This window comes from Mytilus trossulus, chromosome 3, assembly GCF_036588685.1.
Source record: "Mytilus trossulus isolate FHL-02 chromosome 3, PNRI_Mtr1.1.1.hap1, whole genome shotgun sequence".
Classification (NCBI taxonomy): Eukaryota; Metazoa; Mollusca; class Bivalvia; order Mytilida; family Mytilidae; genus Mytilus; species Mytilus trossulus.
Genome location: NC_086375.1, coordinates 81,076,939 through 81,100,062, shown reverse-complemented (window position 1 = coordinate 81,100,062; position 23,124 = coordinate 81,076,939). Strand labels below are relative to the sequence as shown.

The 23,124-nt window shown below is 30.3% G+C and overlaps 1 protein-coding gene across 4 annotated transcripts in view; it reads right to left on the bottom strand.

Annotated features, from left to right (window-relative positions):
- The window catches only part of LOC134712582 (myosin-VIIa-like), a 98,242-nt gene that overhangs the window by 72,859 nt on the left and 2,259 nt on the right, over nt 1-23,124 (bottom strand). For all 4 annotated transcript variants that reach the window (XM_063574290.1, XM_063574292.1, XM_063574291.1 and 1 more), the window contains exons 2-5: nt 21,985-22,091; nt 16,749-16,811; nt 11,328-11,471; nt 8,885-8,993 (exon numbers count right to left, since the gene is read on the bottom strand). In XM_063574290.1, coding sequence (XP_063430360.1) covers nt 8,885-8,993; nt 11,328-11,471; nt 16,749-16,811; nt 21,985-22,091 — 423 coding nt within the window. The remainder of the gene's footprint in view (nt 1-8,884; nt 8,994-11,327; nt 11,472-16,748; nt 16,812-21,984; nt 22,092-23,124) is intronic.

The window sequence follows — 23,124 nt, the reverse complement described above, 5'->3', positions numbered from 1 at the left end:
GTAAAAATTCCTCAAACAATTCAACAACTTCCAACATTTTTGCAATCTTTCTATTTAAAGTGAAGTTTCAGGGATCTGTAATAAAACCAAAAGGAGTAGTTGATTACACCTATTAAAGTACCCACTTTTCCCTGCACATCCAAAACCCACCCATTTTCACAACACCACCTTACACCACAAGTCACTTTGGGACTTGACAAGTTCAAATATCAGTAAAAAGTTATTGCACCCTGTTCTTCAAACAAGATTTCAAATGGTAATGAACCATGATCAATTGCTAACAATGAAAATCTGTTAGAGAGAGGTTGTTCTGCAGTTAATGAGTAAATGTATTAAAGTGTGAACTTGTTAGTATTTCCGGGGAGAGAAACTTCCTTCTTCAATCCTACAAGTGTAACATCCGGTCAGACAATATAAACATCAATTTTTAATAATGTCAACTTTACTGGTGTTTATACTCCCAACCAACACCGGTCTTCACTGTGATAAGTTATAATTCTTTAACTAGCCTTTCAAAAAATAATCAAAATCTAAAGAATAGAAGATAAAGACAAATGTTGAGTAATAAATATATTTGTTTGAATTTCTATCTGTATAAATTATAGTAAAGGATGGAGTACTCCCCAAACTTTTCACCTTGCTGATATTAGAGTACCTTTCAAAACATGGAAACCTTCTCCAGTTGTTGCCATTACATCTCTTGGGTGTTTTTTAAATAATCTATATTCAGAATTTGATTTTTATGACTGTATGGTTATCTCATTTGAAATCACAGACAGCTTATCTGGACTGGATCATTTAGAAACAACATAAGTATGATTTTTTTTCAATCAATGAGGACCATTTGTTGGCCTCTTGCTGACTGATGTCCTTTTTTCCCTACTAAACTGTGATGCATAATTTTCTTTCCTATTTTCAATTCACTAATTTGGAATCATTTAATTTTACAAAACAATCAAAAGCTTTTTCAAAGGATCACCATTTATAGGGCTATAAACCTAATGATGATTAACTTCACTTTATTGGCACAGTGAATTCAATAAAATCAGTAAGATGTTCACAAGACATAACTCAGAGTTTCAGTATATATTTTTTTAATTTTCCCCTGCAATTTACTTTTTAGGTTCATACTTCTCTTGTTTAATCATAATGCCAGATTGCAAAAAATACCAAAATAGATTAATTTAGATATGTTGCCATTACAAGATGTCTTTTTTTCAATTTTCAAAAGAAACTATTTTTTGTGGTCTAATATATATGTAAATTTCCATATATATATATATATTTTTATGACAGCAAAGTGACAATAAAACTGACAATTGTTCACTTAAGTGTCAATTTAAAAAAAAATCATCTTTGAAAAGAATTTACATAAATCTAAAGGAATGAAATAATTAACTATGTTTGCAATTAAAAGAGACCATATACTACAACCTTGTATTTTGGTTAACATTAAACTTAACCCTTTGGCAATGAAAACAATGAAAATTAGAACCCAATAAACAAAACTGATCTACAGTAAATTACTTGCAAGAAAGGAAGAAAAATATACAAATTGAGAGATAAGTAAAAGTAGACTTAAAAGAGGTTAAACAGTCTGAGGATGTTGTGGCGGAAATTGTTATTATGTAAACTTAAGTAGAATATTGTGTTACAACTAACTGATATCTACTTTAAACTATGAAACAGTGTGTAACATGTAAACTTGTATTTAATTTCAAACAAAAGGTTAAGCATAAAATGTTCAATCAATCTTTTAATATAGTGTCTTATTCTGTTGATCAGTTGCTGTCTCACTGATTATACCCACAACCTTAATAGCCCACAACACCCCCTTTATTCATTTTGTCTCTTGGAAGTGCTTAGTGGATAATCTCTCCCTATTATTACAACCTTTTTTTTTTTTTACAATAAAACCCTTTTTAGGTAGTTTTATATATTGACTTTCAACATCATATAAACACAGCAAATATACATAAAATATCAAAATTATATGTAAATTGAGTAGTTCATAAAGCTTTAATACACCATTTCAGAATCTAATGCATTCTGGGTTAAAAGCTTTCTAAACAATGGAAATTCAACCAATGATGTGAGGTTATCTTTATTTTGGGGTACGAACAATGAAATTACCCATAGTCCTTTAGATTCTGAAACTGCCAATTGCATAAACCAAATGTCATTTTTTTTAGATGACTGCTGTATTCAGTGTAAAAGTTAGTACTTTATATATAAATGCACTTGTGAAATGAGTCAATATGTAAGTATAAGTAGCTTTTTTGTTTCCTTCCTGAAGTATTAGCTAAAAAATAATGTCTTTTTATTATTTGTATTGAACCAAACCCAAACAGTGGCATGTGTTAACTGGGTCTAACTTCTTATGTGACATCTATTAATGTGTATATATATGTCAATACACAAATCTGTCTATTTGCAACACCATAAAACCTTACAATTTACATGAAAAGCCATGCCCATTATCATTGCTTGTCATTATTAAAGAGTGTCACACTTCAGGGGTAAGGATCTTTATTGGAATATGGTATCCAAGTTTACTCAGGAGGTCCTTTCTGGTAATGAACAACTAAAAACTATTAAAAATATTGTTATCTAAGTTAGTACCAAAGTGCAGTCCCACCAAAACTTGAAAATCTCCACAGAATTATAAATGATTGATCCATTTCAGATCATTTCCCCATTATTATTATTTCTTGTGTTTGAGTGTGGTTATTTTCTTTCTCTATTTAAATGCAAGGTAAAAAAATCAAAGGTTAAGAGCAGCGGATAGCATAAATACCAAAACTTATAGGTGACAGAGTCAGCCTCTTGCATTGAATTCTCATCAAAGTTGTTTTAATGATTTCCCATGAGAATAAGTTGAATTCTATTCAATACAAATTTTAAAGGTCAAAATCACTTATTAGCACTATAAAAAAATCTTAAAAAGTACTACAGAATGTCTAGTCTTCTATAAAATTTGAGCAAACTTTTTGTGTGAACAGAATAAACACACTTTTTTATAATAAGGTCATAGATCTATGCTATCTGATGTCAATCTAAAAAGAAGTCACCCAAACTGTGTAGGACTTGGTACCTGAGTGGTGTTAGTAGTCTGTCTTCAGCAATGACTAGCATGTCAACACAAGGTTGTGGGTTCTAAATCTGCTCAGGGAAGGGTGTCAAGCTTCAATCTTAATTAAATAGGATTTCAAGTTTACCTACCCAAGGTGGGTGGTTCTCCCTGGGTACTTCTGCTTCAACCACTAATAAACACTGAACATTGTGATATAGCTAGTAGCACAGGAAGTGGCGTTAAATGCCAACAATCCTTCAATCAATGTGAATATAAATTGAAGCTCAACCTTGATATTACCAGTGATGGGTACAATCTAAATTTGTAGGAACAGTTGCATAGAGGAGTCTAAAATTCAAATACTTTTGGATTATGCATGATGTTTGATGGAAAGGCCAATCATATTCAAAAATAAATTGATAAAAATATTTTGTTGATTTTACACTCAGTTCTTTTCATAGCAACAGAGGGGGATGTTGGTTGTCTATTATACTTTTTCATATTGGTGTCCAAAGCATTATTCAGCCTTGATTATGGATGAAATCTTTTATACGGTTTCAGCAACGAAAGGAAAACTGTTTACAAAACATAACAAACTCACATGCAATATGACCAAGGTGAGCTAAAATTGTTTTGTGCTATTGCATAATTTTATCACTTATTTTTAGGGTACTGCTATTTTGCATGTTGCGTGTTGCATGTTGCGGGTTGCGGGTTGCGGGTTGAATGTTGACTTAAAGGACAAATTAAAATGATTATTTTTTTGTACATTAGGGAAGTAAATTCTTTCTTTTTGTTGGTAGTGTTTGATTGCTGTTTCAATGGCGTCACTCAGATTATATAACCCTTCATTACATGATAGATGAATGATGGCTAGGATTTAAAGGATGTTTTATTAATTACCATCAGAACAAATTTGTGTATTTTAAGTTTTTAACGCATGACTGTAAATTTTACTTCTTTTTATTTTGAAGTAACAGAATCTGAAAAATAATAGCTAAATCTTTTAAATTTTCATTTGTTAATTTTACACAGGTTGAATGTTTAGGTAAGGCAGCAACTTTTTGATTTTCTGGCGGGGGGGGGGGGGGGCTATGAGTTTTTTTTCTGGACAAATTAATTTTGTTCGCGACAAGTCGAAAACAATTTTTTTCTTTCAATTTTAGCATTACATATAGTGGCAGCTGAGGGTGAAACAAACAATTTTTTTTCTCAGAATCAAAAACAAATTATTTTTTTCTCCAAAATATGAAAACAATAATCAAAGGGTTGCTGCCTTAATGTTATAACTAAATGTATAGGAGTCAATTTTATTCTGCACTATATTATGCATGGTAACATAAAAAGGGCCAACATGAAACTATCTGTAACCTTTAATTCATCTGAAATTTATAATTAATCTATCAACAAAAGTCACTAAAACTTGGATTCTGGAGACTGATCTATAGTATTAATTAGATGCTATGGGAAAATTTGATAGAAGTTTATGACCTGTTAATTATTTTCAATGACAGAGATTTTCTCTCAACATAGAGATTTTTATATTCAGCTAAAATAAATAAACAACTTATCAAGCTGAAGGTGAAATGATCACTTAAAGTGACCCCATACAACAATTAAAACAATTAAAATTAAGGAATGCCCATGTGAAACGGTTTATTTTATAAGAAGAAGAGAGAAAGGAAGACAAAAGGGTAAGTTTTAATTAACCTGTTAGATTTTTTATGTTTTTCATTATTACAAAAAAAATTAGCTAATTAGAGATAATTTATGAAATATCAAATACTTTATTGGATTGAGCAAGTATGATACAATGCTGCGTCCAAATGTGCAATATACATATATATGTTGTGAGTGAAGATGTAAGTTTGTACAAATTATAATTGTTCTTATACTGGAAATAAGGACACGTAAATGGTTTAAATTATAATTTTATTTTTTTACCAAATGAGAAAAAAACAATGATAAAAGTTATCCTCTCGATACTGCATGTCTTTTGATTATAAGAAGTTTCTGTCCAAGTTTGGTAAAAATCCAGGATAGTTCCTGAATCTGATAAATATTTCTAAAACTTTAATTGCAGACTGTAAGTAAATTGTTTTCTAGAAGAAAAACCAAGTAAATTACGTATATACAGGTACAAAATTTGAAAAAAAAATCTTCTTGATTCTAGCTTTTGATCATAAACAAGTCTATGTCCAAGTTTGGTACATATCCAGGATAGTTTAAGAAAGATATTAAAATTTTAAAAACTTTAACCACAGAGTGAATGTGATATTTCCTGGCAGAAAAACAAAGTCCAATTATAAGTAAAATTCGAAAAAATGGATTTTTTTTTCTACAAATTTACTTCGGGATACTATCTTATGATCATAAACAAGCTTATATCCAAGTTTGATAGAAATCCAGGATAGTTTAATTAAGAAAGTTACTAAAATTCTAAAAACTTAAACACAGAGTGAATGTAAAAAAACTAAGTCAATTTATAACTAAAATACGGGAAAAAAGGAATTTTATTTTAACAAAATTTACTTCTGGATACTTTCTTATCATCATAAACAAACTTGTGTCAAAGTTTGGTAGACATCCAGGGGCCGTGTCAATGAAAGTATCCTAGGATATGTCCTAAGATAGGTCTTGGGACATTATTTAGGATGGTCTTAGGCAGTAACCATTTGATTTTCGGGGGGGGGGGGGGGTATGTTTTTTTTTTGGAGAAAAAAAGTTTGTTTCCTGGTTTTGGTGAAAAAAATAATTTGTTTTGGACCCTGATAAAAAAAATGTGTTTGTTTCAACCTCAGCTGCCACTGTATGTGTATGTAATGCTAAAATTGAAAGAAGTTTGCACAGAAAAAAAAACATACCCCCCGAAAATCAAATGATTGCTGCCTTAGGACATGTCTGAGATATTCTCTATTCCCCATTTCCATTCTCAATTTTATTTTTTACAGAGTTTGTCTTTAGTGCCGTGTGGAGGCAGTAGAGTGCCTCCCCGTGCTTCAGGTTTATGCTCTTATAATATACTAGATTATGGAGTGTGTGTCCGAGCGAGAACTGCTCTAGTTCATTACTTTAGGAATATTTATCAAAAAGTAGTATTTCAATATTCAGCCCCATTCTACTATTTAGTCAGCCATCAGTCCTACCCTGATATACACTATCTTTTTCGGGTAATTTATACTGATGGCGTTTGACATTTTCAGCAGAACACATTTATCAATTTTACATAACTTAAATTATTGTATGCTGGTTCATATTCTGGACGCCAATCTTTGCTCCTTTATTATGTAATTCACTAACATCCCCATTTCCATTCTCAATTTTACTTAGTATGAAAAACAAAGCTGTCTTAGGACAGTCTGAACTACGATGGTCCTTGGACTCTCCTATCACATTTATTTAATTGAATGTATGTAGAGATTTGTATGACATAGATTGAATTGTATTTTAGAACCTATATATAAAGAGAGGGAGGATGACTCTTATATAGAAAACAATTCATGCAAAATAAAAGTTAAAGTTTATAGGGAATACTAATAAATACGTTATTAAATATGATATAAAATATAAATGAATTTAATTATACGAAAACAAAAGTAAATGGTCACAAAACTTTGTGATATTTGTGCTGCAAAGTCCACTCGATTTCATTACATGTATTATTAGGTAAAAAAAGAAGTAAACTTTTCCCCATATTTGAATTATTTAGATTCTGCCAACTTCCAACTTACAGTTAAAAAATTTATCGGGCAAATCCCAGCCACCTTTCCCTTTTTTGGAAAATCGTCACTTTACATACTCAACTTCTTTACATTTTAATATTTAAAACTTATTGTTTATATTAACCAGGGGCCGTGTCAATGGAAGTATCCTAGGATATGTCCTAAGATAGGTCTTAGGACATTATTTAGGATGGTCTTAGGGCGTGTCTGAGACATGTCTTATGATGTAAAACAAAGCTGTCTTAGGACTGTCCTACGTACGATGGTCCTAGGACCATCCTAACACATTTATTTAATTGAAAATATATGTAGAGATTTGTATGACAAAGATTGAATTGTATTTTAGAACCTATATGTAAAGAGAGGGAGGATGATTGACTCTAATATAGAAAACAATTAACGCAAAATAAAAGTTATTTTTTTACGGAATACTAATAAATACGTTATTAAATATGATAAAAGATATAAATGAATTTAATACGAAAACAAAAGTAAATGGTCACAAAACTTTGTGATATTCGTGCTGCAATTTTAGTACATCGACTAGTTTGGTCCTTAGGTCCACTCGATTTCATTACATGTATCGAATCAGGATTAGGTAAAAAAAGAAGTAAACTTTTTCCCATATTTGAATTATAAAATATGTTGCTTATGATGATAGTATTGTTAAGGCTTCAAAAAAGGCAGCACGAAATAATTTAATATAATACAATTAAATCTTTATCAAACATCAAACACTGTTATTTTTTTAATTAATTTTATCTAATGAAAGTTTAATATTGTATTAGTATTTTTAGTATTGAGTTAATGCTATATTTGTTGTTTTTATTACGTTTTAGGACGATGTAACCTTTAGGACTATCCTAAGACACGTAATTGTATATCCTAACTTTAGGACCAAATCTAGGACATATCCTATTTTAGGAGACTTTCGTTAACCTGGCTTAGGACTAAGACGTGTCCTAAGACCATCCTGAGACATGTCTTAGTCCTAGGACAGCTTCGTTGACACGGCCCCAGGGCTATGATACTTTTTGAAATGTATCAATCTAAAAGTAGCATTCCGTTCCAGATCACACAACTTGAGGAACAGGATATAAAAATAAAAAAACTCGTAAAATGGGTTGTAATGAGAGATGATTAGAGTAGAAATACAACCATGACAGCTGCACCATACATCAAATTAACAGTCAATGGTTCATACAGCAAAATTACATGATAACAATTAATTAGTAATCTCAAAACTTCTGAAAATACTAAGTTATGATCAGTTATTGTAAGCAATTAAATACTGATTAGAGATAAGATATAGTTTACAAACTTAAGCTCAAGAACAGTATTTTTAACTTTAAATAAACGTGCAGACTGCATGATGTATGTCATAGACATAACGGTGAAAATACAATGACTGATAACAAAAATTATCAAAAGTATTTGTAATTAAAAATTCTTCTAATTTTACAAAAACTGTAAAATAAATGATCCAAGATCAAGCAACATGCATCATGCAACACGCAACACGCAACACGCAACATGCAACACGCAACACGCAACATGTATACTAGTCAATTTCAGAAACTGATGAATTAAACAAAAGAACATTCAGGACACAATCCAGATAAAAGAACAAGCTTTATAGAATCCTATCAATATACAGAAGTCATTAGGACTCTAGACTGCTCTTCTCCATAGGGATTTATTAATACACAGGAATTCAACAGTTTTATTGTATTGCTAATCCAGTTGAATTCATCAACTATTGCAACAAAAAAGCAATGGAGACATAAATTCTGAGAGTATATAATCAAGCCTTGATTAGGACGGGTGACAAGCGACATTAAAAAGTTTACTGCTCAGTACTCATAGTAATAAAAATAATATTCTCATTTCTATTTATCTCCATTCAATGTTTACATCAACTTATACAATTCTGATTTTATAAACAGGATGTTTTAAGGATCACACTTACACTGGAGTTTGAATTTAATGTGTTTTTATGACCATGAACAAGGTTGATTTCATAAAAAAACAACATAGACAAGCTCTCTTTCCAAATCTTTCAAAAATTCAACTTTCAAGTTAATATTACCAAAAGCTTCAAGAACTGTATTGGCTTCCAGAATTTGCTGCTCCACCCAGAACGATGTATGGTTTGTCACAGAACATAGATACTGTAGTATAAACTTTGTGGTCTCTGTCTGAAAGTAAATTAAAACTGTTAAAAAAAACAAATAATATTGCTAAGTATGTTGGCAGACAGCATATGCTAAAATACACATGTGTTCATATACATCTTATAAACTATCCATAGCATGGCTCACTTTCACAGAGTAATTTATCATAATCTTATTAAGTACATACTTAAGTTTAATAATTAGTTTCAAGTTCGTGTTGTAAAAAAATTATAAACATAGCATGACAGCAAGAGTCGTTTGGGGAATTTTCTTAACCTGAAAAACTGACACTAAACATTAATATTTTAACACTTTTTGCAAAAACATAAATTTAATTTACATGTCTAACATATGCATGACCCTCAAACAACTTCAGGTTTTTTTTCAATGTTTAACTTTTCATCTTTTGCCTAATCTTTATATCTTGGCATTAAAACAACAAGAACTTCAAAAAATCTTAATGACTGATAAAATCACAGACTGAGAGGAATTATATAGTTGCATAAGGAATTATAGAATATGATAATGATAAAAACAAATGGTCATGCATATTTGATAAGATAATGGTTCCCTGAAGGATGAGTAACTCTGGACAAACTACTCCACAAGTATTGATCCTTTATATATAACCATCTGTCTAACTATTCTAATGCATTACATTACTCTGGATATAAATATTGTTACACTTAATGCACGGGCTGGATAAATATTTGTTTGGGGTTCAATGAATTACAACAATTTAGTCAATAAATATTTCTTTAATAAATATTTCCTTATTGGAGATGTCACTTTCGTTCAGTTCAATAACTCTTTAGTGACATACTTTTCCTTGTCTTTGATGTTAAATTTCACTCATCCTTGTTTAGTCACAAATTATGAATATCGTGTCCCATATCAAATGATATCATACTACAAAAGGCAAAAATCAACTAAAGTTAAAAAAATAATCTAACATGCTTTGAAAATATCATGTTAAGGATAGAGCATGACATAATCATACTTGTAAAAATAAATTGAAAATGAAACATATGATTCTATTAATTAATTTAAGTCTACTAAGAAATTAGTGGAATGAAAACCTTCAGAATTTAGTCCATTTCATATTATCTTTATGAAGTGTTATGCACATGACCACAATCGTATACAGGATGTAATGTTTAAATTCAGATTTCCTCTAATTCTCACGAAGGTTAAACTACCTTACATTAATATAATTACTATGAAAGGAAATAATTAAGATATAATCAATTAAAAAAAAATACACATTATCAGAGAAATGACTTCCTTAGCAAATTGTTGCAACCCATTTGAAGTGAAAAGTTTTATTTAGCACAGAAGTTTAATTTGAATTTAAAGGTTAAGGTTGATGGCAAACTTCAATACAAACATTATGCAACCAATTAAAATATCAATTAACTTTTAAAATTCAGCTGTACATGTGTATACACATGAAACTCACCAAATTTGTCCAGTGTAAGGCATAGTTAACTTATAACAAGAATGTGTCCAAAGTACATGGATGCCCCACTTGCACTATCATTTTCCATGTTCCATGGACAGTAAAATTGGGTAAAAATGTAATTTAGCATTAAAATTAGAAAGATTATACTATAGGGAACATGTGTACTAAGTTTCAAGTTGATTGGACTTCAATTTCATCAAACACTACCTTGACCAAAAACTTTAACCTGAAACTCGCACTTTCATCTTCTATGTTCAGTGGACCGTGAAATTGGGGTCAAAAGTTTAATTTGGCTTTAAAATTAGAAAAGATCATATCATAAGGAACATTGTTGTCTCTTTGACACATTCCCCATTTCCATTCTCAATTTTATGTGTACTAAGTTTTAAGTTGATTGGACTTCAGCTTCATCAAAAACTACCTTGACCAAAAACTTTAACCTGAAGTGGGACAGACGGACGCACAAACGGAGCCACAGACCAGAAAACATAATGCCCCTCTACTATCGTAGGTGGGGCATAAAAATCCTTCAAACAGTATATCTAATATAGGTCCTGTGTTCATCATTGTTGCATTCCATTTCTTGATGTATCTTTGCCAAGATCTGTAAGTCTGACTAAGTCGCTTGACTCGTGTTGAGTTCACATATTTACCCCAAGGCATTGATTCATATTTTTGATATATAATAAAGAGTTGTCGCATGAATATATATACAAGGGATAATATATACTGATATTTAAATTCAGATTACATGCAATAACCATTTCATTGTAAAGCATAGCTTGACAATCTCTTTAAAACTATTTTTGTCAATGACAACACGGTACTAATTTGAAGCTTTATACACACTATCCCAACATGATATATTGTTGAATTATAAAATATAAGCAGCTTACTTTTCCAGCTCCACTCTCACCACTTATGATACATGACTGGTTCACACCAGAGTTCTTTAAGTTCTGGAAGGCTTCCTCACTAACAGCGAACACATGTGGTTCCACTTGGCTTATTTTCTTTCCACTATATTCTTCTATGTCTTTCTATAAAATGTTCATAAGATAAGATTGTATATTATGGATTGATGTAGTTTAATTTTTGTTTAATAAAGACCAGAGTAAAACTTATTGCATAAATATATGGGTAATTTAAAAAAAAATCATCCAGAATAGATTTCTATATTGCAGAAGCTTGTGAATTCAATCTAAATTCTACCAGGGATGATGATATTAACTAATATTCATGCCATTACCCTTTTATTGTACAGAAATGCTTCAAAAACTGTTGAAAATATATATTTTGGTCACTGAAGATGTCAATAATATGAAGTTTTTATTTGCACTACAATATTGCATACAAACTTTCAGTTACGTCTATGGGGAATTTTACATTGAGATACAATAAACTATCTGATTTTCACATTTAGCCATTTTCAGTCAATGTCATGAAGTTTTTCGTCTATTTGGTGAGACAAACTTAAGTTGGAGAACAGAAACCATTTTTTTTTTATATTCTGGACAAACAGAGACATGACTGATATAGGTATCACTTCATACAGCAGGAGCATATTCTTTTTTAACAGATTATTGATATAGCCCACTTCCCCTAGTCATTTACAGTGAGGTATAAAAAATGCAACTATGCAAAATACTCCTTACTTTGTATAAGCATAAAAAGAAAGGGCTGTTAACATTCTGTCCATGATATCATAGATGCACAAAGGTGCGATCAAAACAGTTGAAAATATGAAACTGGATATGTCATTCCACACAAATATCATGTTAAGTACAGAGTTTTGTAATACTGAGGAATTTGGAATCCCTTTATTGTATTTTATGAACGTACTGACATTATGAATGAAATGTTATCTCTCTCCAATTTACTCTATAGTGCATTTCTCTATTACTGCATTTGCAAATCAATTTCCCTACAGACAATCTACATCAATACCATAACAGCTAAATGTTTGCATACTTAATACTTAAAGATTCTGATAACAATTACATGTATTGAGCGATGTAATAGATGTGAAGCATAGAGTTTTCATTTCAAAAATGATCTGAGACGCTTTTAAGAGAACATCTAACAGTTCTGGACCTCTAAAATATATAATTTACTCTTGTCTTTTGCAGATTTTAGAAGATGTGGTATAAGCCCAATGAGACAACTCTCCATCCAAAGAATAAATTTGCAACAGAAAAACCATTGATTATAGGTCAAAGTTCAGTCTTCAAAACAGAGCATTAGCTCACACCGAACAGCATGCTTATAATAAAGGGACCAAAAAATTAATAGTGTAAGACCATTCAAACAGGAAAACTAATCAAGGTTCTTTTCACCAATAATCTTAAAAGTAATTTTTTTTTACATCAGGAGCATTTCAGTACACAATTAATTTTAATCATAAGGCTTCTTGCAAATAGAGTAGCTGTAAAGTTTTGTATTTTATTGAGAAAGCATTTTTAGTATCAATTATTCATATATCCCACTCCATTCAGTATAATATGAGAAATCTATTCATCCAAAAAATAGATAACAGGCCTCAACCATTAGGGAATAAATCGTTGTGAATTATCCAAAAATCTGTACCTCAAAATACTATCATGGAACATGCAGTTATCAAGTACAATATATTAAGATATGAGAAAATGCACTACAGGAATATTCCCTAAACTTCAACATCTTCAGCTTTGTTTATGGTGATATTTCCTCCAAGGGGTTTAAAAAAAGCCCTAACTTGATTCCAAATTGTACACAATTACACATCCTTTAGCTATTCCAATAATGTTTACTATTGAATTGATTGCTATTGTCTAAAACATACAATTTAAAATGGTATTCTACAGATGAAAGACATCTGTCATTTATAATTCCTCAACTGATTTATAACATTAGCCTTGTCATATTTCATGTTAATCATTTGATCCTTAGTTTGATGACTGTTATCCTAGCTATAAAATCCTATGAAATCATATTATTTCTTGTCAGTTTCAGATGTCTTTTTCAGATTAGCTTGACAGAAACAAATGTCAAGTTTTACATTTTATTCCATCAACCTGGATTAATTGGAACTGCATTATTTGCCTTATATGTAAATTATTTGGAATAAAGACTAGAAACAATGACTAACTAGCTTCGTAGCTCTGATATATTGCAAACTATAGTATTTGTGCTTTGCAAGATGTAGCTAACCTTGTACCAAATACATGTTTTGTGGTGGATATCTGTCATAATTTGTGTTTTGTAAATAATTTAGTTATAAATAAGGCCATTACTTTTCTAAATAATATTGTTTCATGTTGATGCCTTATATAAACATACCCTTAGCCAGGGGGGTTCGGACAAACAGAACCCCCCCTTGAAACCAAATAAGCACCGTTAATGTCAACGTTCTGCTCAAAGTGTGACTGTTAAAGTCGAGTTCATGATTCCAAATAAGCCCCCCCCCCCCCCTGGAAATTCCTGGCTACAGGCCTGTGTAAATGATTATATGGTATGGGTATTTTCATTGTTGGAGGCTGTTTGGTTGCCTATAATTATTAATATTACATCCACTTAATTTCTAAATTTAGTGGATTGTAAATAACTTAGCAGGTCTATAGCTTCTTGGGCCTTCAGCGGTATCAAAACCCTTAAAAAAATAGCTCCGCTCGGCAAAATATGTTTAACAATACTTTTGAAAAAGGCTAGATAAAACCAAACTAAATTAACTTTAACACTATGTATGTATGTTATATGCAATACATGTATATTGCTTGGGAATATAAATGATTCATTTTGTGAAGAAAATTATAAAATACTTAATCTAATTATACCAATTGTCTTTTATAATATACTTATTACTATGTATTTGTGTTTCGTTAGTCCTGTCTCGCTATGTATTATCTTAGTATATTTGTATATATATTGTCCTCTTGTACACAAGTCATGCAAGTATGTGTCTGAGGTTATGAAATAAATCTTGAATCTTAAAATTTCTGCAGGGGATACTGATCTTTTCTGATTAAATGGTACATAATGACTTGACTTTACATGTATTATTCATAATTAACAAATATTTAAAAAAAATGTATGTTTTCGACTATCATAAATATAGTTGTGAAAATGAATAATCAGTCCCTTGCTTTAATGAAAATGAAAAATCTTGCTTCAATAGTGCAGAAAATGAATAATCTTTCCTCTCAGTTTACAAAAATAAATAACCGATCAAAAACAAATCCTCCTGCCCCCCCCCCCCCCCCCCCCCAGAATATCAAATCCCTTAATCTTGCTGTTTATAAAACCAGCATTTTAAAATTTGTTTCAGCAGAAACTATTCTAAGGTAAAAATCAGTAGGGGGTTATAGATTTTGACCTCTAAGCCATACTGTAAACCAACTTATTTTCATGATTTTTGGGTTTAAAAAAAATAACACCAAATATAAATCATCACGAATATTTCAGAATTGTATCTTTCCTTAATATCAAAGTACATCAAGTTCATTAGAAAATCGTGAAGTGGACTAGAAAGGATAAAATGCAAAATAAATCCGCAAAATATGTTGGTTTACAGTATGCTGCCTTCGGAAAGACTTTTGGGCTGATAATATATTATAACTTTAAAGAAAATCTAATACTGTCAGGACCACATAAAATTGGTCAGACTGCTAATACATGACTTATACATTGGCTTATTTGTTTATATATCAGTTATACACTTCTCTGTATTTTTCCCCCATAAATTTTGAATTACATGCTATTAATTATAACATCAATAAGTGTTGATAATATAATTATTAATTGCATCATCAATACTGGTACCCTGAAGTAATCAATGTGATACCAGACCAAGATAAGAAATCAATGTGACCATACCAGTGGCGACATGAAAACTCTTGTCAACACAGATGGAGACATATGACAAATAAATAATACATCATTAATGTGATTAGTTCTACCCAATAATATAATACAAGAGAAATACAAATTAACTAAATCTATAATTGATTTGCAATTATTTTTTGAAAGTGTGTGCTTATTAATATTTTCATCGGAAAGACCATTCAGTTCATTATGATTAATATAATTTCCTTTGTAGTATTTTGATGCTAAAAGGACACCTTTATTTATTTCCTGTTTACACAATATAACTTTGTAAGCTTACACTTGATAACAAATTAAACAATTACAATTTCTATTAAAGTCCATAAGCACTTGTAGTATTTAGCGGAACAAAGCAAACAAACTATTCAATCAGAGTATTTTTAATTTTGAAACTGGAGTAAAATCTGAATGAGATTGACACAAGTCTAACAACCTTATATTTTATGTATACAGACAGGATATGCATATATTGTTACAAGTACCCTCCTAACTTTTGTATACATGACCTAGGTTTTACATAAATGCACTTGATTTTATGTGCCAGTATATTATTTTTTAACTTGACTCCAGAAAGAACATTTTTTTAGTGTACTTTCCAATATGTTGGACAATACACAGCTACCTTTGTTTGCACTCCTACAATATTTCTGCATCATAAAATCATATATGCAAAATATAGATAAATACCAAGAAGGCTTAATTGTCTTTCCTGTAAACTATTTTTACTTATACCCTACCAGATCTTGATCTTGCAGCGAAATAGATCAATATTTGTATTTCAACCCTACTCAGTACAAGTACAGTATAATCATGAATAAAAAAGGCTTCTATTTCACTTAAAACAAGACATATAATACAAATGATTTTAACTTCTGATATGATAAAGGCCAAGTGTCTTGAAGTGAGGTTAACAAATATTTTTCAATGGTTATTGCCATTACATGAACATGTTAAAAGATTTCATGATTCAAACCACAAATCTCTCAAAAAGTTTACAAATATAAAAAAGAAGATGTGGTATGATTGCCAATGAGACAACTATCCACAAAAGACCAAAATGACACAAACATTAACAACTATAGGTCACCGTACAGCCTTCAACAATGAGCAAAGCCCATACCGCTAGTCAGCTTTAAAAGGCCCAGATAAGACAATGTAAAACAATTCAAACGAGAAAACTAATGGCCTTATTTATGTAAAAAAAAATTAATGAAATACACTTTGAAGTGAATAAGACCAATTTAGCTTCCAAATATTTGGGATGAGGTGACAGATTGCCATACATTGAATTGTCAAAACTCTGTCCATTTAATGGTTTATTACTAAATAGACAAGGTTCATATACTGTCTACTATATAAAAGGACACAACATACACCGATTCTTGGTTCTCATAAATAACAAGACTTCTCATAAATATGACATATGTATGAAAATAATTCTGTATATGTCTCCTCACCTGTTCATATATTAACAACTGTTTATATGGGTTAACTGCTACCAATATAGACCCTGTAAAAGTCTTTTATCAGGTTAAGGAAAATATCAAAAGTACAAATAAACAAGTTTAAAGTATAAAACAGTCTGCAATTGATAATAAAAAATGCTAATTCGTTGTTGATCATAATGTGTCAACATTTAATGTTCTCTCACACAAAAACAACAACACTGATAAACATTTGAAGGAAGTAGTAGGCAGAGGTGTCATTTGTTTTTTAAACTTATATATTTGAGTATAACAAATTAATCATTTTTTGAATTCATGAATATAAATTTTTATTTTATCTTAATAAGACTTCTTCAGATTTCTAATAGATCCATCATTGATTTAGCAGTGGCTACTGATTGACTTCATGAGTATTACCAGGTTACATTTTGTTCACGAGTACAACTATTTATTATGCATTTTCCATATGTACCAGTGGTGTTCCTTATTTTATTTCTTTAAGACTATGCCAACTAGAAATAAATGTGGTTTCTGTAACTAGAAATGTAAGCGTTGTATAAAAGCCCCAAAAAGTAAATATATAGTCATAAGGCAAAAATTGACCAAAAAAGTAGCTGAAAAATGTATATTTCAATTGATTAATGAAAAAGGATTTTTTTTATTGATACTTCATGTACATCAAATTGAATATATTTTTTATACTTTGTATTTTATTCCCTTGGATTTTTAAACCAAAATTGACAAGCTTTCCATTAAAGTTTTCCAAATTCTATATCACCCAAGCAGATGCTGCTCAAGATTATAATAAGTACCATCTTATGTTAAATGTAAACAAATAATTGCACTCTAATAACCAAATGCATGCACAAGAAGTATTCAATTATCTAGACCTTGAACTTCAGAAAGCTGTGATAAAAGTCATAGCATTGAGGCAAATTACTATGTACCTTTTTTGCAGATTTCAAATAGACTGAATAAATTTAAAGGTCTTCTTTAATTTTGCCTATTTAAATAGACTGCCAATGGAATAATCCACTTATACAAATAAAGCTTTGCATTCTATCTGCCATCTGGTAACATGAAAAAACTGTTGAGTTGATTTACAAATAAAAGGACAGCATGAAAATAGCTATCAGCTTTATGACATTGATTTACCTGGTCAGGTAACAACACATGAGTCATAATGCCAATTTCCTGATAACCTAATTATTGATATTTTTGCAAAAGATTCTGTTTCTACCCTATAGAAAAAAGTTAAGTGACAAATAATTAAACTTCCACTTTGCAAGTGATGTGATCAATTGTGTTTCAGATTTATGTCAAGGCTATAAACCATAATTTACATGTTTTCTTTAAGCATTGCAATATTATGACTGACAGCAATAATTACCGAAAGGAAATACATGCATATTGAGGAAAAGGCTGAACCTCAAGAGCAACAAACATCAGGAAATGAATATTCTATGACAAAACAAAATTATTCCATTCATATTCTTAGTCAATGGGCTCTAATGAAGCAAACGAAAATATTTAAGGAACAGTGTTACAATTTAAATTCTAATGTCAATTTAAACATATTTATTTAATCCTTATGATAAACATAACCTTTGGGTCTAAAATGGTGATATCTAACTTTACTACACAAGTCATATCAAAACAATATATGTAGAAAGGAAAGCATACTCTGTCATGTCTATTGTCATGAATAAATGTAAATTCTGAATTTTATTTCAAATCATAAAGAAGCACCTGGGTACTTATCAAGCTTTATAAAAAATTGATATTGCATGTCCCTATAAAGTTCTAGCGTTCATTGGCATGGCATTGACTGTTTCAATCTGTACTGATTTTTAGATCACTTTTGTAAATAAACCCTTAACAGGAGGCCTAACAATGATGTTTGTACAAAATGTTTGTGTAAATTGAAGCATTTATCTCAATGTTGTAATATTATGCCTTTTTGAGAAAATAATTCTTGATATTTTTGATAAACATCTCAACTTTTAGTCTGCTTTAAGAACATACTTCAACTTACACAATACACAGTGTTGTTTTTTTTTATCTAATTAATCATTTTTTTGAATTTACAGCATCTGAGCTGGATAAAAAAAAATAGAAATGAAAAAAAAATGGTTAAAGTAAAATTGTGGTTCTTTCCTAATTTACATTATATAGGTATTGCTTTATGCTTATTATTTATTTAAATGATTAAGCTATATCACCAATTTTTACATAGTAATTACTGTAGATTCATAATGTGACTCTTGTACTTGTACAAAGAACACAATTGTATTCATTAAGTATGAATGATGTTGAAATGGAACTATTTGTTAGATTTATATCATTAATGTGTGCACATTTAAACTTGTTGTCTCTCTGACAATTTTACCATATCTTTTAATCTTTATTGCAAATTATGTAATGGAACATTTATTTCAGAAGTCTAAGTAAACACTCTGTTAAATAAGTAACCTCAAGACTGGCACTATCTAAATTGTAACAAGGGCTTCAATTTTTAACTGAGTTACAAATTAATTTAAAGAAAAGATAGCATACTCCACCAAAAGAAAAAAATCAGATTTATAATTTACACATAATTTCACATCCTGATATTAATAAAAGTTTTACTGTAAAAGGATAATAAAAAATGTTTATTTCCTTAAACAGGTCAGGAGATTAGACATTTAGATTACCACAAATGTTAAAGCTTTTTTCCTATATATGTACTTGTTTGTATATGTATCTATTTAAAATAACATCAACAATAGTTTTCTAGATTACTTTTATTTGAGAAAAAGAAAGAAAGAGGGTAAAATGTAATTAGGATCAAACATAAGTTTTGAAATCCAGTCATTTATATTTATACAATATAGAAATTAAAGTTCAGCTAATAGTTGTACAATGTACATGTAAATGTACTGAGAAAAAAAACCAAATGAAATTGAGAATGGAAATGGAGAATGTATCAAAGAGACAACAACCCGACCATAGAAAAAACAACAGCAGAAGGTCGCCAACAGGTCTTCAATGTAACGAGAAATTCCCACACCCGAAGGCGTCCTTCAGCTGGCCCATAAACTGGCCCCCAAACACTGTAGAAAACAGCTCAATGTGATACATATGTACAAAATAATTAAGGCTTAGATGACTATATAATAATAAACAAACCAAAATTATTATGGCCCAAATAAAGTCATTGCATCAAACAGTTTAAGAAAATTTAACTTGTATCAAACTTTGAACAGAATTTGGGCTACATGAAGGAGCCTAGCTATATCAAAAGATTTGCTCCTGCATCTGGTGAACTCTGACAAGAGAGTTTCACTGTTTGTACTTCAGAGTCATGCCATCTTGACAAATTTTAATCTCAGGATAAACAAAATAACTATGATTTCAGGATTTAATTATTTTTATACACTTCATCTGTATCACATGTAAAATCTGGCATTGAAAAGATATAATCAGATTATCTATTTAACTGGTGATGTACATCATAGATTATGTAGAATTAAGTACAAAACATTGTGTTAAGTTACAATGCTTGATTTGTTACTCAAGTTATACACTGGCAGCCTTAAAAAAGGGGGGGGTCTTGAGAAAAACAAATGTTAACTGGTTTGAGTTTGTGTACACCCACTGTTTTTAAAATGTTTTTAGAAAAAGAGAGAACATCTAGAAAAAGCCAATTTGTTTTTTACAAATATGTTATGAATTTTGGTGTTTCTGTACACTATAATTATCCAATTACTCATTTGAACACATCAGTCTGACATACAGACCTATATATGCTACATGTAAATACTTATTTAAGGTCAACAAATTGAACTTGACATATTTTAAGGGTCTTATAACAAATTATTGACTCTCAATTACAAATTCTTATAATATTACAACTAATTACAATTGTGACTGTCAAATAAGTACACAGGTATTTATTGTGGGTGACATAGACACATTAAGAAATTAAAGTTACACAAATATACTATAATAAGGAATTCAGTATAATTCTTAAGTAATTCTATTACTTATAAGTCCCTTCTTAACTTTTAAATGGACAATTTATTGTGTATGTAATAAATATATATATATCTGTACGACGACGCAATGTGTTTAGCCTATTGTGAATACTCTTCCAGACATGACAGATAGGACTTTTAAGCCAATATTTAGTATTTTTTTATGAATCAAGCCTATTGTGAATACTCTTACAGATAGGACTTTTAAGCCAATATTTAGTATTTTTTTATGAATCAAGCCTATTGTGAATACTCTTACAGATAAGACTTTTAAGCCAATATTTAGTATTTTTGTTATGAATCAAGCAGGTGCTTTCCTGCTGACTTTATCAATCTTCATCAAGGAGGCCAACAGATGTTAAATTCTTTATGTTAGTGAACTTTACTATTGTAAACAACCTAGTAACATATATATATACAAATGTTCATCTCCATTTATTCAATCAGGAATGTTATAAACAAATTAATACTTTGCAGATATAAAATCTTTACACAATTATTTTTAGAGAGGATCAGAATAATCTGACAACTATTGTAATAATTTACCCCAAGGCATGTCCCCCCTCTTTGATAGTGTTTACAACTATGGAGATGGATATGGGTTACAGATGTAGGAAAATTTGAGAGGAAAATACGGTATACCCTTAGATTTTTTAAATGCTCTAAACAAAAGTCCAATATCTTTAAAACCTTTCTACTTTACAAAGCCAGCAATCTCATAAAATGATATATTTTAGACTTAAAAGTATATCAAAATAATTAGGAGGTGAGGTAAAATTAAAAAGACATGAACTAAAGTAGATGGTAGTCTTTTTTGTTGGAAAACTTCAGACCTAAATAGTTGTACAGACCTTGTTAGGTGTGGGTATTTTTGATACAAACATTGTGAACTCAGATTTAGACTAAGAATTTCAGAGAGATGTAACTTATATTTAGATCAAGATAATTATAAAATTACGGTAAAGTGTGAAAGTCAGTCTTTTAATCCGATTGGACATGTTGGATGCAGATACATTTGTACATAAGACTTTCATCTTATGATATGCAATACATATATATCAAACATCCAATATGAAAATCATTCTAAAAAGCTTAACTCAATGTTAATCATACATGTATCTAAATGTTTGACTTGTTGTTTCTCATGGCTAGAAATTAAAGATATCACACAAAAGTTCCTGTTTAATTTGCTGACATGTTTGAGATGAAACATTAAGATTTGAAAAGGATACATATATTTTATCTTCTTTGTATCTTGTCTTTAAATTGATATTAATCCCATTTTCATCAATATCACTAATAATAATCATATCACGCACACCATCCTCAGGCCTGGCCCCTGTAAGTAAAACAAGAAGTTACATGATGCATGGTTAAATGATGGAAAACTTTGTATACAGTAAAAACTATTTTGAGATCTTTAACCCACACTATGTTTGTTGCTTACTTTCAGAGTTTGTTTTGTTTAAAAAGATAGTTAAAAAGGGTAATGGTTGTAACACATCTAGATATACTTAAAGAATGCCATTTTCATGTTATCTTTTCTTCTTAATCCTCTTTGAGCATACTAGGCAAATTCTTGTATACAAATATACAATGTATGTACTTAATTCTAACATGTAAATGTCCCTCAATCATTAAAGAAATAGGAAACAATCAAATCGAGAAAAAAATCAGCTGCTGTTCAATTATCTGCTGGTCCACATACCTTACAAAAATACTACCCACTTTAATAAATAAACCCCCAAATGAAGCATATATGGTATGGGCTACACTCTTTGTTAAAGGCAGTATGGTGACCTATAGCTGTTAATTTATGTTTCATTTGCTCTCTTGTGGAGTTTTGTCTCATTGGCAATTATACCATATCTTCTTTTCAATATACATGCAAGTCTCCCATTGGTGGCACCAGAGGTACTTTAAAAAAAATAGTTTTAACAACCTGGCGACAATAAACCTCATGTCACATCATCATCATGACATGATCTGGAGTGAGAGAGTAAGAATTTTTTTTGGTTCTTTCAGGATTTTTTCTGACACATGATAAGTAACTTAGCATAGGATTTCCTGTCAATTTGCATCTGGGAAGCATATGATACAATTTCCTGCAAATTTATGTAACTCGTTACTGAAAAATATGATGATATTACAGATAACTGTAATTAGTGAGAACATGCACCAACAACCTTCATGGGGTCATCAGGTAACACCTGTCTTTTATTACAATGTAGGTATGGCAAGTTCCCTTTTTTATTGTTGGAAATAAAAACTAGAGGCTCCCAAGAGCCTGTGTCGCTTACCTTGGTTTATGTGCATATTAAACAATGGAGTAAGACACAGATAAATTCATAACAAAATTGTGTTTTGGTGAT